We start from the raw sequence: 15,903 nt of genomic DNA on the forward strand, positions 1-15,903 counted from the left end.
GTTATAACACGATTTGAATACATTTAGCTGTATTTTAGAAAAATTCATAGTGGTTAAAAAACATTAGTAATCTTTTCGTAGATTTACAAAAAGTTTTTAAGGAACATAGAGAAACGTAGGATCGAAAATAATAACTAATGATATTAACAGTAAAAGACATTTTTATTATTAACAGTACGGTTTACAATATTGCGCTATGAGTGTACAATACGGGGAGCGATATCAAATACTCATGCACGATTCTTTTTGAAATTTATATACAAAAGCTACGGAATATATTTATGTACAATTTTATCTTAAAAATAAAATACTTTATAAGAGACGTGTGCGTAAGTATTTAATGAATACTAATGAGCGTAACAATTTTTATCGCTAAAAATGAGACCTATCGTTATTTAATCATACATTCAATGTGTTGTTATAATTTTAAAAATTAAAAATAAATAAAGAATTATCAATGGAATTATAAAAAAAAGTTGAAATTATGGAAATTTGAATAATTATTTGAAAAATAAAATTTATAAGATAATTTTTAATTGTAAAATACAAGATTTTTATGAACACATTCAAAATTTTAACTTTCGTTTGATTGCACTTTTGATGAATAAAACACTTGTTAAAACAAGTTAAAACAAGATTAAAAATCATAATGAGAAATCAGTCGTGGGAATTAATCGAAATGGAATAAATAATTAATTCATTTCGTTTATTCGTATCCTAGAATCCTCATAAAATCCTATCCTATCCGTAGTATCACTTTTACTTTTTTTACTTGTTTTAAACAATTCATTTTTGGTATGTACAAAAAGAGAACATTGAAGAATTCAAAGAGGATTAATATTTTAATTTTTCATAAAGTTCCATCATAGATTCATTATAGATCTTTTTTTTTACCAAATTTACATCATATTTAAATTTAAAAAATCATCGTGTACTAAAGTAATTATAAAAATATCAAAAATTTCCGCTAATTATAAATCAAATTATCCTCTTTGAAATCCACGAATTTTATTATTATTTTTTTTGTTCTCTGAATTTTAAGAGATCAATGTTTTAAAAGATTTTAATCAGAAACTTTTTATCTTAAAAAAATCAGAAATGTCTTTGAAACTCTGAAGAAAATTTGAATTTAATCATCGGTTTCAATTCTTGGACGAAGTTTTACCCTGTTTGATGACAGAACTGAGCTTGAAGGTGATTGGGCGTTGTTGGGGTTAGAGGTGTCAGAGGGGTGAGAGGTGTCAATGGACTGCCAGGACTTTCACTTCCTGCGCTACCACCCTGATATCCTCCTAAATAGGCGCCTACCATGTTCACGCTGGTTGAATATAATTCTACTGGGTGATGTTGCATCGGTGGTGAATGGTGCACTAAATTTTTGAATGCAGGTATTAAAAATAAGATTTCTAAATTTCTGATTTATTAAACGTTTCATTTTTTTTTTTTTTTAAGAAAATAATATCTTTTATATTCTCTATTTCAGTACCGCCATTGATATTTTAACCATTTTAATTATTTTACTTTATACCCAATATCGAACAACAAAATTACAGTTTAATTTAATTCAAATTCATTTTTAAATATATTCATCATTTTTGCGATATAACACAAAAGATAAATTCGAAGTACAACGAAAAGATTCTACTCACTTTGGGTCTTGATCTTCCCACTGTGCTTCTTCTGCCTGGCTCTCGAGTTCTGAAACCATACTTGCGTCACGCGTTTGCTCAACCCCGTGACATGCGCTATTCTCTCGAGATCTTGGCCATCAGGATTACTGTCTAACTGAAAGTTCGCTTGCAAAACCGATAGCTGCTCCTCCGTAAAAGTCGTCCTGACCCTCTTCGTCTTGCTACCTTTCCCACCGTGTTCAGAGTCGCAATCCTCCGAGGACGAGGTATTGTTTCCCTCCACCACGTCGAGATAGTGAGCCTTGCAGAGCAATCTGGCGTCCAGGAGGGCGAATTGCTCTCCGGTCGAGAGTTGGCGAGAACATGCGTCGCAAGCGAAACAAGCCAAATGATACACCCTTTCCCTGGCCCTCCTCACCCAGTCGCCGGCGCCCACGCTTCGACCACATTTCGCGCATTTAGCGCCGAATGTTCTGAAAATTGAGAGAAAACTGATATTTAGAAGATTGATATTATACAGAAATATGAATTGCAATTGATCAATGATACAAATAATTTTTAGATTTAATAAAATTAATATGTAAGGATTATTCAAAATTTTAATACCAAAGAATTTCTGTAATATCGAGAATTTATATTTGCAAAATGAAGATCATGAAACTTATTTGTTTTCATCTATATCTATCACTATTCCATTATTTCGTAAAAAAATTACAATTAAATTGGTAGATGATTTGAGGAAAATTATTAAATGCATTAAATTACTATTCGAGCGACAACTGGATTTTTTCAAGGTTCGCAAAAAGCAAGAATCCAACGAGGAAAGGGAACGAGTTTCAAGGTGCTATTTTGGTCAAGATTGCAGGTTCATTCAGGACCTCCGTGCACGAGAATCCGACGGTCCTGTCCTCATTAACATACTCCGCCACTCGCTTGTCCTTTGGAGGCGCGTCACAAGCGCGAGCCACGGTTTAAGGGTCGCTCGACCTCTCGCGATTTGGTCGGTAGATTACGTCGAGATTATCTCGACGTCTCAGTCCCAAGCCTTCTCTCGCCCTACAAATGACTCGAGATCCTTTGAATTTCAGCCGCCTCGACACCAGGAAACAGATCACACATTTACGACTGTTGCTTTCGAAGTGATAGATATGCACGAGCGATTTCTGGCTACCAATTACACGAAAACCGATATATCTTTTAATGAGATCTTATGCGAAGATAAAATCTACTAAAGATGATAAAGGTTGATGTATGTGATTGATATTTTGCAAAATATTCAATATTTTATCTCTTGGAAGAAAACAATTAATATTTATATACGTTTGTAAACTTGTAAAAATGTCATTTAACATTAAAAAAGATTCTTTTATAAATAGTTAATTCTACGTTGATAAATTAGTTTTTTACTTCAATATAAATAATTTGTTCCTCGTAACTAAGAATTTTGCTACGACAAGATGAAGAATACGAGATGTATAAGTGGTAGATGAAAACGAAGAATGGATCGAAGGATTGGTTATTGTATGGAAAAATATGATAAGCTACGGAAGGATTAGTTGGTTCACGAATTGCACCGTCACCGTCGCATCCAAGATATTTTTGGGCATTATTGGTTATGGTGATCGTGCACAGGGCACTCCTAGAAGCGCATGCGCGTTCCTAACGAGACCTGACTTTGAATACCATTTCTCACTCCTTGAAATTCTATTCACGAACAATATAACTATACTACAAATTCTTGTAACATTTTTTTATTGCTTTATAAAAACTTGAAAATTTGAAATTGTTCCAACAAATTGAAAATTTCCCATTCTAATTAAAATTTATCATATCGCAATATATTTTAAATAACATAAACTTTAAAGGTTAGGTAGCATACCATCTTCACGATATCTTCACAAATTATTTTCTTAATCGTACCAATTGAGTCATTTAAGATATTTTGTGACCCGAAACACCACTATTTTTCTTTCGAAACCAGCAAAATGCAAAAGATGATGCAATTTTTCAATTCTATGTTTCTCATAGAACTCGTGAACGTTCGACGAGGTGTCATTAGCATAAATAGTGGCGCCACCCTTTTCTTTTCTGCCGCGTTTACGTGGGATCAAGCGAGAGAGGGGGCAGGGGAGACGAGTGGAAGAGCACCGTGTAACCAGACCAGGAGAACTGGTATTGGGTATCTATAAATCTTCAGGGCCGTACATCGGCTACCAAACGACCCCGCCCTAATTTATTCATTTGTTCTTCCACATAGGCGGGCCCTATAAGTCAACAGGGGATTAAGTCGGCCGCTGCACAGTAGAGAATTCATGATCCCTCCTTACACCTCCGTTCCTCGTTCGAATGCATTCGATTCTCGCACTACGTAGCCAGATCACGATCGCTATCTTCGATATCATTGCAGATGTAAATGGATCGCATAATAAATTATAAAATTCACGATATTTTACGATTGAATAATCGTTCTCCATAAAGATATGATATTCGTATGCATGATGACATTTACGGTGAGATATATATTCTAAATGTAGAAGAAAAGTAGAAATTTTTTTATTATCTGAGAATTGATATTTTTAAAAAGTAAAATTGAAAGAATATTATAAGAAAATTAAGAGAAGAATATTAGAAAATTTATATAACTTTAAAAAATATTTATAATTTAAATATTTAAATTTTTTTAATTATTTAGATAAAAGAATATATATTAATAATAATAAATTTAAAGGAACTATCAAATTAATTAGTTCAGCATTTTTTGATAATTATTTGAATTATAATAAAATTGAATAAATAAGTAAATGTAATATATTTAATTAGTAGTGCAATTTGTCAAAAATTTTTACGAGGAGTTGTTTTACGAAGATTAGAAATGGTAAATGACCTGACACAACAGTAATGAAATTATTTTTCGAAAAAACTAGTCAAAATGAGGAAAATGAGGATGCCTTCATAAGAATGTATTGAACTTAATGGAATAAATGTTTGATTATTAAATATTATTGTAAGTTAATAAATATAACCTATATTTTTATATATCAACTCTTTACTTTAGCTTTTCTTCAAAAATACATTCTTTAAAAGTATTCTATGAATACATTAATATTATAACATTATATTCGTAAAAAAATTTATCAAAACAATCATGTTTTTTTATTAATTCCAATATCGATTTATCATATCTTCATAATTTCAAATTCGTATACTCGAAATTATCGGCTCCTCTCGTATGTTTAGGAAATCGTCGAAATCACGACAGTAGGCAGAAAATGTAGATTACCTCCGGGTCGCGGAGCATCGTGCATCTCGAATTCGATACCTTTCTCAGGAGAGTGTAGGCATTCGCATTTAAGTGCCATTAAGGCAGAAACGATAAGGTCGTGATTAAAGCAGCGGCCGATTCGGTGTCGCGGAGCATCGGCCACACTGAATTAAGAGAACCGGAATTCCGACGCTCTGGCATCGCTAATAGAGCGATTTCTGCTTCATTCCGCTCGTTTGAAATTCGTGTTCTTTTCCTTTGTCATACTATTATTTTTTTCTTTTTTTTTTTCTTTTTTCTGATCCATGAAACGATATTCGCGAAAAAGATCGTAGCAAAAGCAGAAAATAATGGCGAATATTTATTAATTTAAAAGATTAATCTAAAAGACACCCGTTCACTGGTTGAAAAGCACTGACACACGAGGGTGGACCAAAGAGAAAGAATCACAGCTGGTTTCGAACCTTACGAGGCGAATTCTTTAGTCCGATGGAACACTGACGATATTTGCTCGTGCAACCACGCACACGTATTAATATTTTCGTGATCTTTAATAAAAAATATCGAGAATATTGAGATAAATGAATAAAATGTTTATTATAAAAGAAAACAAAAATCAAACAAAAATTATGTATTTAAAAATTCAATATCGATACCGCATTAATTATAATTTTTAATTGTAATTAAATGTCTAAATTTAACATTATTTGCTATCCGACTATTAAAAAAAACGAAAGAAAAAAATCTAAATTTGCACATTTATACAAGAACAAAGCTATATGATCTAATATTCATTTCGCAATAGTTAGGTTAAGTTATTTGACTCGATTAAACTATAAAAACCTATAGATTTGAAAATATTCGTGAATATTCGAGAGCTTCGATCAAAAATATATTTTTTTTACCTTCATAGGCTTGTAATGAGAAAATGTCAGTTGAGATGTCCTTTATTCGTTTCCAACCTCAACGTCACAAGGTGACTCGCAACTCGCGCGCGAGGTTACACGTATAAATCCGAAGATGTGAATAGCTGACTATACGCGTGAGGTCCAAAGAAGAAAAAAAAAACGCGAATCAAAAAGAAGAATACATCGCAAGACATTAATCACCCACTGGCGAACATCTCGAATATGCGACTAAGAATATCTGTTCGTATATCGAGAATATCTGCACCCACGTGACAACCACGTGACTCAAATAGAATATCTTTCTTTTAGTAAAATCTTTAGCAAAACCGTAATCACGTTTTTCAATTTAATTGATCTTTTTAAATTTGCCATTATTATTTTTAAAAATAGATAGATTTATTTGATGATTTATTTAACAAATTATAAAGAGGAAATATGAAAAAATCCTACGTCTATAAATCGAATTAAATTAGAGATAAATCAAAAATCGAATACGATAGATCGAAACTTTACAAAATCTTGAAACTCGAAACTCGAATCTTCCAAAAGCCAAAATTCTTTTAAAGGAATATTTATTTCATTAAAAATCAAATTTTTTCCCTTTAGATTAAAATCGCCAGATGGCGATTCATATCATTTCGCGTTTTACCCTAGAACGAATTGGCAATCATGGTTATAAGAATTAACTGTGATACATTTCTGTCAAATGGATTCTATAACCTTTATGCAATATTTTTTATTTTTAAATGATATTCTATATTTCCGCATCGTAATTTCAATACGTAAACAGAATGAACGATTTGTTTCTTTGATGACAGAAAAGGTAAGCTACTAAGATCATTTTGGCGAGTCACGAAATCGTAATTCAGAACGATATCTTTTAAAATCTATCCTAAAGGACTTGTACGAATCCTTTGAAACTTGCTCGATAGGGTGCCCGAGATATCTGTTATTCTAATGTCAGCGTACTGTACAACTCCGTAAGTCGAACAAATGATCGTTTCTTCCAGGAGCTCCCGAATAGTAGTCGAGAAATGTCCTCTTAAGCTTGGCTTTGCTCACCGATTACGTATCAGTAGGGTGTCTTTATCGATTTCAATCAGTTGTGATTATTGGATTCATCGATAATCCTTCGTATTGCTTCTGGATCATGGGACGACTGTCCCTCTTAATCGATTATGGATCGCAACTGAATGATGGAACACTTTGATTTGATGAACGAGGTATAGTCAAATCTTTTTTGATAGTTTAAATTTCGAGAAAATGTAAAATGTTTAAATAAGAAAAATTTAACAAATAAAAAATACAATGATTCTAAACAAAATTAATATTTTTTCAATTTAAGGTTAGGTTCAGTTATACGAATAAAAGAAAGTAAATATTGCGATGGAAAATTGATTTAAGAATATATTTTTATAATGTACAAAATTTATTTATTTAAGCAAATGAAAGGAAAAAAAATGTTAAATTCATTTAGATTAACACTTAAATTCATATAGATTTATTAGATTTATATAAAAAAAACAAATTATATGACCATTTGATAAACAGACTTTTCAATGATAACACTTATGATTATAATCGACTAAACTAAATATATGGATTACAAGTTTGAATTAATCTAGCCAAAAAAAAATAAATATCTCTAATTATTTTGCACATGCGGATGTTTAAAAAACAAAATATTTCAAATGAATATAAATAAATTTAACTTCTTATATCATCATATGCAAAAAGTATATATATATATATATATTATATTGATTCCTTTTTCAAATTTTATTTTAAATTAAAACTGCATTTAATTATATCATTTTTATTGATATTAAATAATTTATTCATTGCATTTTAATGATTCTTAATTAATATTTAAATCAACATAAAAAAATTAAAATTCAATTATAATTTGAATTCTTATTAAAAGTAAAGAAAAATAAAAAATTATAGAGGATTAATCAATTTCATACAAAAAAGCTATATAAATCACGAGACTGTAGGAACACAAGTTTTCTCGTAATCTAAGAAATAACTAAGATTAAAGGTAAGCTTGAGAAATAAATAGAAACCAGTCTTACAAACCGTACTTACAAGGCGTAGTCGTGTCTGCAATAAAGCCGCATCCCTCGAAGGAAACAGGAGTGCTGATCGTGCAGTGGCCTAGCACAGGCGCAACATTTCAGACATCTGGAATGCCAGGTACGACCCCCTACACAGAGGACAGTGCGCTCGCGTACGCTTTCCCCGCAACCACCACAATCCATTTCCATTCCATCGTGGCTGTCGTTAGTCGTGATATTGGTACCGGACTTCTTAATATTCACATTATTATTGTTTGTGTTGACGTTGTTGTTGTTTGAACAAAGGATACCGTCCGTGCACTCTGTCTCTGTTTCAATCTCAGTCTGGAATAGATTATTGTTATTTATAATATTTTATTATTAGGAAATCTATATTAAGATCCTCACTTTTTTTTAAATTTTGCATTATATGAAATATTCTATTGTGAAAAATATGGATTTAAATGATTGAAGATTTAATTATTATAAATCTTTGAGATTTGAAAATTTGGGAATAGCAATTTTAAATTATGAATTTTTTAAATTTATCAATAATGCTGTAATTAAAATTTGATCGTTTATTTATTAAAATTAAAATTAAAGAATTTAATTTTATATCAATAAGTATATAAAATCAATATTCTCAACAAATTTATGAAAAATTTGTAAAAATTTATTATTGTTTAAAATTAAAAATTAAAAGGAAAGAGAAGTAGAATGTATATTTAGATAGTATTAATAAGAAACTTCGAAAATACAAAAAATAATTCTCCTAGACAACTTAATTACACAGCAACTAACCCAGAGGAACCAGTTTTGCCTACAATACTATTCTCTGCTAATTTTTCATCTTCTCACATGGTTTACAACCTACGTATATACACTCCACTATCTTCCACCCTCTTAAGTTCTACAAACATCTTGTACAAACCAACATAAACACAATTCCTTCAATAAACCTCTCAAACAGCTGCTACAAGTCACTGCACAGTGTCATCGTGCAATTTACCAGCATGTGGCCATGTTATATCAAGTTGTACGAATTGTGAAAAAGAACCATGGTATTAACGTTATTAGAACCGAGGATTTGTTAGAATTTGTTGACCAGTGAATTATGCTCGATCATAAAAGTGTCAATTTATACGAACAAAGTTTGCGCTGTATTTCATAGAGTGAAAAGTTATTTTGAATTTTCTATGATCTAATAAAAATTAATATCTTCAATATCTCAAAACCATCTTCAAAATATCAATCATATATTATTTTATATAATGTATGTGACTATCATAATGATGATAGCATATTATTGACAAAGTGTTTTGTCAAAACCACTAAAAATATCAAATTTATATCATTTATTTTTAAATAATATTTTTATAAAAAGAGATATGCAAGACTCAATCCTGAGAAATATCATTTTGTACCATATATTCATCCTAGATTATGTAACCATAAATTTCTCACAACATATGAGAATCAAAATTTTTTCATCTGATTTCATAGTTATGACATGCAACGCACTATGGCCGTTTCCGGGTATGGAATATACAAAAAGATTGGCTGCGGGCTCCAAATCTCAATTAATACTCGGCAAAGTGAAATAATAAACGAGCGGACGGCCGCCGGCTGATAAATGATGCCGCTCTGGGCATGATCCCTCCTCGATCAGCGGCTTGGACCAATGTTCACGATTCGCATGACTACGCACACATCGTGCATCGAACGTGCGTGCACGCGAAACGAGCTTTAGAAGAGGCGCAAATTTGTTCATTGTGGGCCTCTTGAGATTTAAGACAGACACGCCCCTAGGGATCCATAGGTAATAGAGCTTCCTTTTAATTGAACGCGTAACATGGTAGAAATTTTACAAATTTCGATACTGATTTCTTTCATTTGAGATTTTTAATCTGAAAAATATTGAAAAATGTGAATAAATAATAAATATACGTGGTGAATATTTTATCGCTATGCATATTTTTTAAATTATTGTTGAAAGTTATAAGTAAGTGAATTTAGAAAATTTTTATTTGAAAATTTTGTTATTTTTTATAGATATTATTATTTTAAAGTGCAGAACATATTTTTTAAAAGAATTTATTTTTTGCAGGTTTCGTAAGATTTATTAAGTAATTAAGACAATATTTTCTATGCCATTATTTAAATTTTTAAAATTAAAATAATATTAACAATATTATGAACATCATATGTTAATTATATATATCTGAAGTGACTTCAGAAAAAATTTCAAAAATAATTCACGATTCATTCACTAAACTACCTGAAACTATTGCTTTAAAATTAAATCTGAAACGGATCTATGAATGGACCATGCTCAAGAAACTAATTGATTGAATGCACGAGAGATATCCCGGCCTTCTCTCGTTTAATTAATTAGGCTCGGTCGTGAGAGTAATCGAGGGATCTCTTCTCATCGCCAACTATAAACCGGAAAGAGGTTTCTATAAGATTAACCGCGCAAAAACTTTGAATGTCGTCCGTAAAATTTACAGACGATATATTAATTTACATTAATATAATATTCGGAAAGATTTATCGTTCGACTCAATAATTAGATTATTAAATTCGAAAAATTTGTTAATAATCTTAAATCAAACGATCTGGCAAAATTATCAAATAGAATAAATCATAAAATATGTACGAAAAAAAAAATAAAAATAAAAAAATAAAAATCAAAAAATATTTACGAACATATTTAAAAAAAATTAAAACTTCTTTCTAAAACTATTTCAAAAATTAATTTTATAGAATCTATCTTTTTCACATTAAATTTTAAAAAATTAAAAGCATTATATCTATATTTATATTTATAATAATACTAAATTTCTTAATAAAATCTAATATTTTAAAAAAAAAGAATTGTATTCTTTTATAAAAGCATGATCATCGATTAAAATTCATCCTTCTAATTGTCGTTCATTAGTCAAGAACCGCTTAAACCAAACCTGTATAAGTAAGTACTAGGGTTTCGACTGCGATTAATTGACAATCGAACGACACGATGCAGCTAATTTGTCTTTTTTCTTTCTTTCTTTCTTTCTTTCAGTCCAGTCTCTGTTGTTAGAGGAGCAGAGAACAACAGGGGGATAAAAACAACGAAGGGAAAGAGAGAAAGTCATTGTGAGTGCGTAGAGAGATAAACGCAAAGATAACGCGTATCTGATCTGTATGCAATTTTTTTCTTATCAGTGTGTCATGGCACACATGCTTGTACTTATATACCTGTGCGTTATACAAGTGTGTGTATGTAAGTATAGGTTATGTTTTACCTCGATAATATTAATTGGTACACGAGTAATTCACAAAGGTTATTGTTCGACTCAGCATGCAATCAATGAGTTAATTACATTATGTCTTTCGATTTATTCTATGTTCACATATTTATTTCTTTTTTAACTGGACAACAGATATATGAAACTTGTTTTGTATCACGTTTTAATCAAAATGTATACAGGTATAATGAAACACAATATAATTTCAGAAAATAACAATCAGAGACCTCTTGCGGATTAATTTAGCAACTAATAATATTAACAGTTTAACAATTTACGAGTTATATTTTATAATTTTTTTTTCTCATTAAATAAAATAATGAAAGAATTGTAATTGTTAAAATTTATAGATATAAGTTTGTTATTATATTTTTTATTATTAACTTTATGATTGTTATTTTTAGCAAGTACTATTATTATATATATAATATTGTTATATATATACAAAATTACTTAAAAATAGGTTAAGAAATCAGAAGTTAAATCAAAAAAAAAAAAAAAAAACGATAAGAATTTTAAATGAAAATCGAATCAATTTTGATCGAAAATAATTCTTCCTAATAATTTTTTTACTTCAATCAAAATGATGTTTCAGTTATTTGGTTAGAAAATCGCATTAGAATAGCAAAAATTATACCTGATGTGCGACACGTTGTATTAATCGATGGTGTTATGTCGAAGAGAAACGTGGCTCGATTTCCGAGGGAAGATCGAAATGCCAGAAGGTATAAATCACAGGTGGGAAATTCAACTTTGCCTTCGGCAGATCATAAATCAATGACCGTCCAGTTAAACGTGAAATGATTACTGACCGACGGTAAAAAGAGTGACAAGGAGAGAAAGGATAGAGAAAAAGGAAAGAAAGGATAGAGGAAAATGAAACGAAAAAAGACAAGACTATGTAGTATCTTCGAAATTGGCTGTCGTCGACGTTGTCTCGAGGTGTCGGTTGTGCAACGGCTCTTTTTTTTTTTTGACGATTCTTCTCTCTACGATTTTTGAGATAATTCGTATACAGAAATTCATGTGTTCAATATTTAATTCAACGATGATGGATCGAAAAGAGATTTTATGATTTGAAATATGATAGAATCTTCTTTATCGAACAGGTATTTTTTCAGTTCTGTTTTTAATTTTCTCGTTCGCAAAAATCGACTATTCAATCATGAACTATTCAGGCATGCATTCATGCATTAGATAATTTAAAAAAAAATTTATTCCATATTTTTTAATTTATTTTATGAACCATTCCTTTTCTGATTGTATTTATGATTCATATCTGTTTTTATATATTCAGTGTTTTTTTTTTATTTGTTTTCTTTTCAATTTTATTATTCTACACATATTTACAAAAAAAAATATACGCATATAGCATTTATCGCTGATTTATTGCAATATTAAAATATTACTGTCTCAAGTCACTCACTTGCAGCTATTAAATCTCAATCGTGTTTAATCATAAATTCCTATTATCACGTAATAAACTACACGATGAAAATATTGTACAACACCTACTTGAATATTGCATTATATAATTGCAGTTCATTAATTCCATTGTTTGAGAACGAGACATTTTCACGCTTCGTCTGTCAAATTTAATCTCAAAAGTATATATTCAATACGATGATAAAGATTATACAAATATTTATTCAATTTTCCCTCTTGTTGATTCCTGATTATTTGTCAATCGTAATTCTCCACATCTCATTGTTTCAACCGTTAAAGTAGGTATTTAAATAATAAAGTAGAATCTTGATTGAATTAAGAATGTGTTCTAACAACAGATCCTATTTTTTAATTATATATTAATTAATTACTAATTATTTTTAATTAAATATTTTTTATTAGACATAGTTACATGTAATGTTTTCATTATGAAAACTATTCTATGAAATATAAAAATTAAAAAAAAAGTTAAGTTAGAATTTTAAAAATTTCATAAATTTTTCTGTAATAAATCTATCGAAATAGGCAAAGTTATTATTGATATCTATGTTCATTAATTTCGAATCTAAAAGATTCAATAATTGAATACAACAATAATAATTAATCAAATACAATAATTTTAGTATTTAAATTTTTTAATTACACAATGATTACACAACAAAAGAGTCGAAAAAGAAAGAAAGAGAATGAAAAAGAAAAGAAAGAATAGAATGAAACATTTCAATGACCATAGAATTTTACAATGGCGTTCTTGGCATTACGATCCACAAAAAAGCGAGTCCACAAAATTCAAAAGGTAATTTACAACAGGTCGAAATTCGTCGTTTCTCTTCAAGAACCCTGAGAATCCGCCTTGAAAGAAAAAAAATAAGGATGCTTTTTTTCGAAAAATTCGATTAATAATTAATCTAGTAGATTTGAATAAATTACATCAATCTATACATATACCAAAAATATTTTCAATTTCAAAAAAAATTTTCTTATTAATCACAATCTAACAAGCACAATAATATGTTCCGTAATTATTATTATTCCGTATATATATTATCAAACACATCGATAAATGTCGTTATAATTTATCTTATATGATTCCAATTTCAAAATCCACAAGTATCTAATCTTATAAGTCAGTTAATACAAAATCAAATCTTCATTGAAATAAAAAAAATGAATTCTTCGATCGATCTTTTTTGTAGGTGGATCTCCGAAGAATGCAATCAGCGAGTAGTTAAGAAGAATAATAGGAGTCATTTTTTATTGACCAGCACTTCGAGGCGACGGAGATGAGCTGACAAAGTGAGAAATGCCGGGGTGAAGAGGTCAAACGGACCTCACTATCGACTACTGGACACCTAAGATCCTCGTATACATTCGTCACTTGGCTACATGGACGTTTAATGCTACAGGTGAGTAACATTCCTAATGATTTATCGTTCCTTATACTATCGTTTCGCCAATGATTGTAAATAATTTTTCGTAATATTTTAAAATTATCTCGATCTGTGTATCAATCCGTTCTAAAAATATTTTTTTTTTTGGGGGGGGAGAAAATGTTACTTCTCGAAGTTTACGTATTTTATATTTGACGTTTAGTATATCGCAATAGTAATAAAATAATAAAAATGTAATATAGTTAAAATGTTCAAAGGACTGACAAAATATTTAAATGAATCCCAATTATAGAATATTATTCGAAAATAGTTTGGAAAAAATAAAATATATAAGTTATATCATACGATTAAATTAATATCATAAGAAAAGGATAGTTGTATCATATAATAAGACTTTAAAGTATTTATTTCTGGAAAATTTTCAATCTTAATTATTTATTTTTTTCTAATTCTCAAATTTTAAAACTACCTTCTAAAAATTTCGACCTACTCACCTTCATCTTCCTTCGTTCCAGAAATTTTTGTATCTCATAAACTTCCTCTTTCCGATTCCATAATTATTAAACAATCAAAAAAAAGTTTCTTAAAACAAATACACGTGCTACGATATTATGCCCTCCATTCACGAAGTCCGTATTCACATCACTCGATCCATAATTGTAAAACTGAAACTCGCGCTTCAACTTTTTCGAAAATAAATTTAATATCGAGAGAAACCAAAAACAATCACAAAAAGCAAAAGAAAAGTTATTGTTGATCAACTGGAAGATCGAATAGAATCACACAAGATATCCTGTCCCGATCCGTGGCCCGGGAAAGACTGGCATCCTCGATTCTGCCCCTTCCACACGTCGTTCGTTCACACACACGTTCGCTCGGTTTCTTTGCACAGCTTCTACTCTATGCATTCGCTTGTTCCATATATGTATACGATTTGAGTATGTGTACGAGACGCTGCAACGTGGAGGGGATTCGTGTTGCGTGACTCGACTCGGGGTTGTTCGTGGCACTAGGTGGCACAGAAATGACGCTTTTCAAGACGAAGACTTCTGAAACGAGAACGAAGCTCCGCCTATTAGAACACGCCCATGTTCCGTGCGCTCCACTGGAACCCCTGCTATCGTAAAGTTCCGAGGTTGATAGAGTGGGGGCAATCGCGATTCTCTGGAAGCGAATCACACGGGAATGGAATTTCTGCGGGCAACGTGTTTCTCGTAGCGGTGTCAACTCTTCCTATTTTATTTTCTTTCTTTTCTTTCTTTCGATTCCGTCTCTCACTTTCTATTTCTTCCCACTCCTTCCGTCATCGTCTTTGAAGTTCTTTTACATTTTCTCATGAAGTTTTCTCATATCTATAGTTTTCATTCCTTTCCATTCTTTTTTATTCATTTTAGCGTGGGATTATTTGTTTCTTCTTAGAGTTTTAAGAATCGCGTTTTTTCTTTCGTTCGTTTGAGAAATATTTTCTTTTTTTCTTTATTGTTCTTGTATTATATTTAACCTCAATTTTTATTAATACTATTTTAGAAATTCTTTATAGTTGCAATCAGTCATTTTTTTCATAAATTATTTATGTTTAATTGCTTATCATGTTTATAGTTAAGGAAATACGCTTTAAAAAAAATTTATGTAGATATTCATATCATTCCGCCTTTATAAAATGTTGATTATTCCGCTAAATATATACATAATCAATACCTCCTCGATTTCCTGAAACATTAACATCTGCATGTGACAATCAAGTGATTACGTGTACTCTTCGAAAAATTATCCATCAATCGTGCTCATAAAGTTTTTTTTCAATAATCGATAATATATATTAAATGTCACGTATTGGAAATTACACAATTCATGAATCATGCAAATCACTTCGAGCAGGAAAAAGAATAATTTTATTGTTTTCGATAAACGATTTCGT

General features: G+C 30.2%; 1 protein-coding gene across 5 annotated transcripts; it reads right to left on the minus strand.

Annotated features, from left to right (window-relative positions):
- Positions 1 to 143: 143 nt before the first annotated feature.
- On the minus strand, positions 144 to 15,455 carry LOC107994713 (LIM/homeobox protein Awh). Of its 5 annotated transcripts, none has more exons than XM_028665286.2 (5): positions 14,480 to 15,455; positions 9,283 to 9,765; positions 7,890 to 8,203; positions 1,650 to 2,104; positions 144 to 1,370 (listed from the first exon to the last, which is right to left on the minus strand). In XM_028665286.2, exons 2-5 carry the CDS (start codon positions 9,283 to 9,285, stop codon positions 1,162 to 1,164), a joined length of 981 nt encoding a protein of 326 aa, XP_028521087.1. In that variant the 5' UTR covers positions 9,286 to 9,765; positions 14,480 to 15,455; the 3' UTR covers positions 144 to 1,161. The 5 variants fall into 5 exon arrangements, with proteins under 5 accessions (XP_028521087.1, XP_028521086.1, XP_016907225.1 ...); XM_028665285.2 differs by lacking the exon at positions 14,480 to 15,455 and adding an exon at positions 11,146 to 11,360; XM_017051736.3 differs by lacking the exon at positions 9,283 to 9,765 and having other exon boundaries at positions 14,480 to 15,452.
- Positions 15,456 to 15,903: the final 448 nt, after the last annotated feature.

The sequence above is a fragment of the Apis cerana genome, linkage group LG1 (genome assembly GCF_029169275.1).
Source record: "Apis cerana isolate GH-2021 linkage group LG1, AcerK_1.0, whole genome shotgun sequence".
NCBI classification, from domain to species: Eukaryota; Metazoa; Arthropoda; class Insecta; order Hymenoptera; family Apidae; genus Apis; species Apis cerana.

Excerpts from the sequence above, each read along its gene's own strand:
- LOC107994713 (XM_017051736.3), bottom strand. Across the intron at positions 2,105-7,889 it reads TGCAGACACGACTACGCCTT|AACATTCGGCGCTAAATGCG; the intron begins GTAAGTACGGTT and ends CTCAATTTTCAG. Across the intron at positions 1,371-1,649 it reads TGGGAAGATCAAGACCCAAA|TGCACCATTCACCACCGATG; the intron begins GTGAGTAGAATC and ends TCAAAAATTTAG.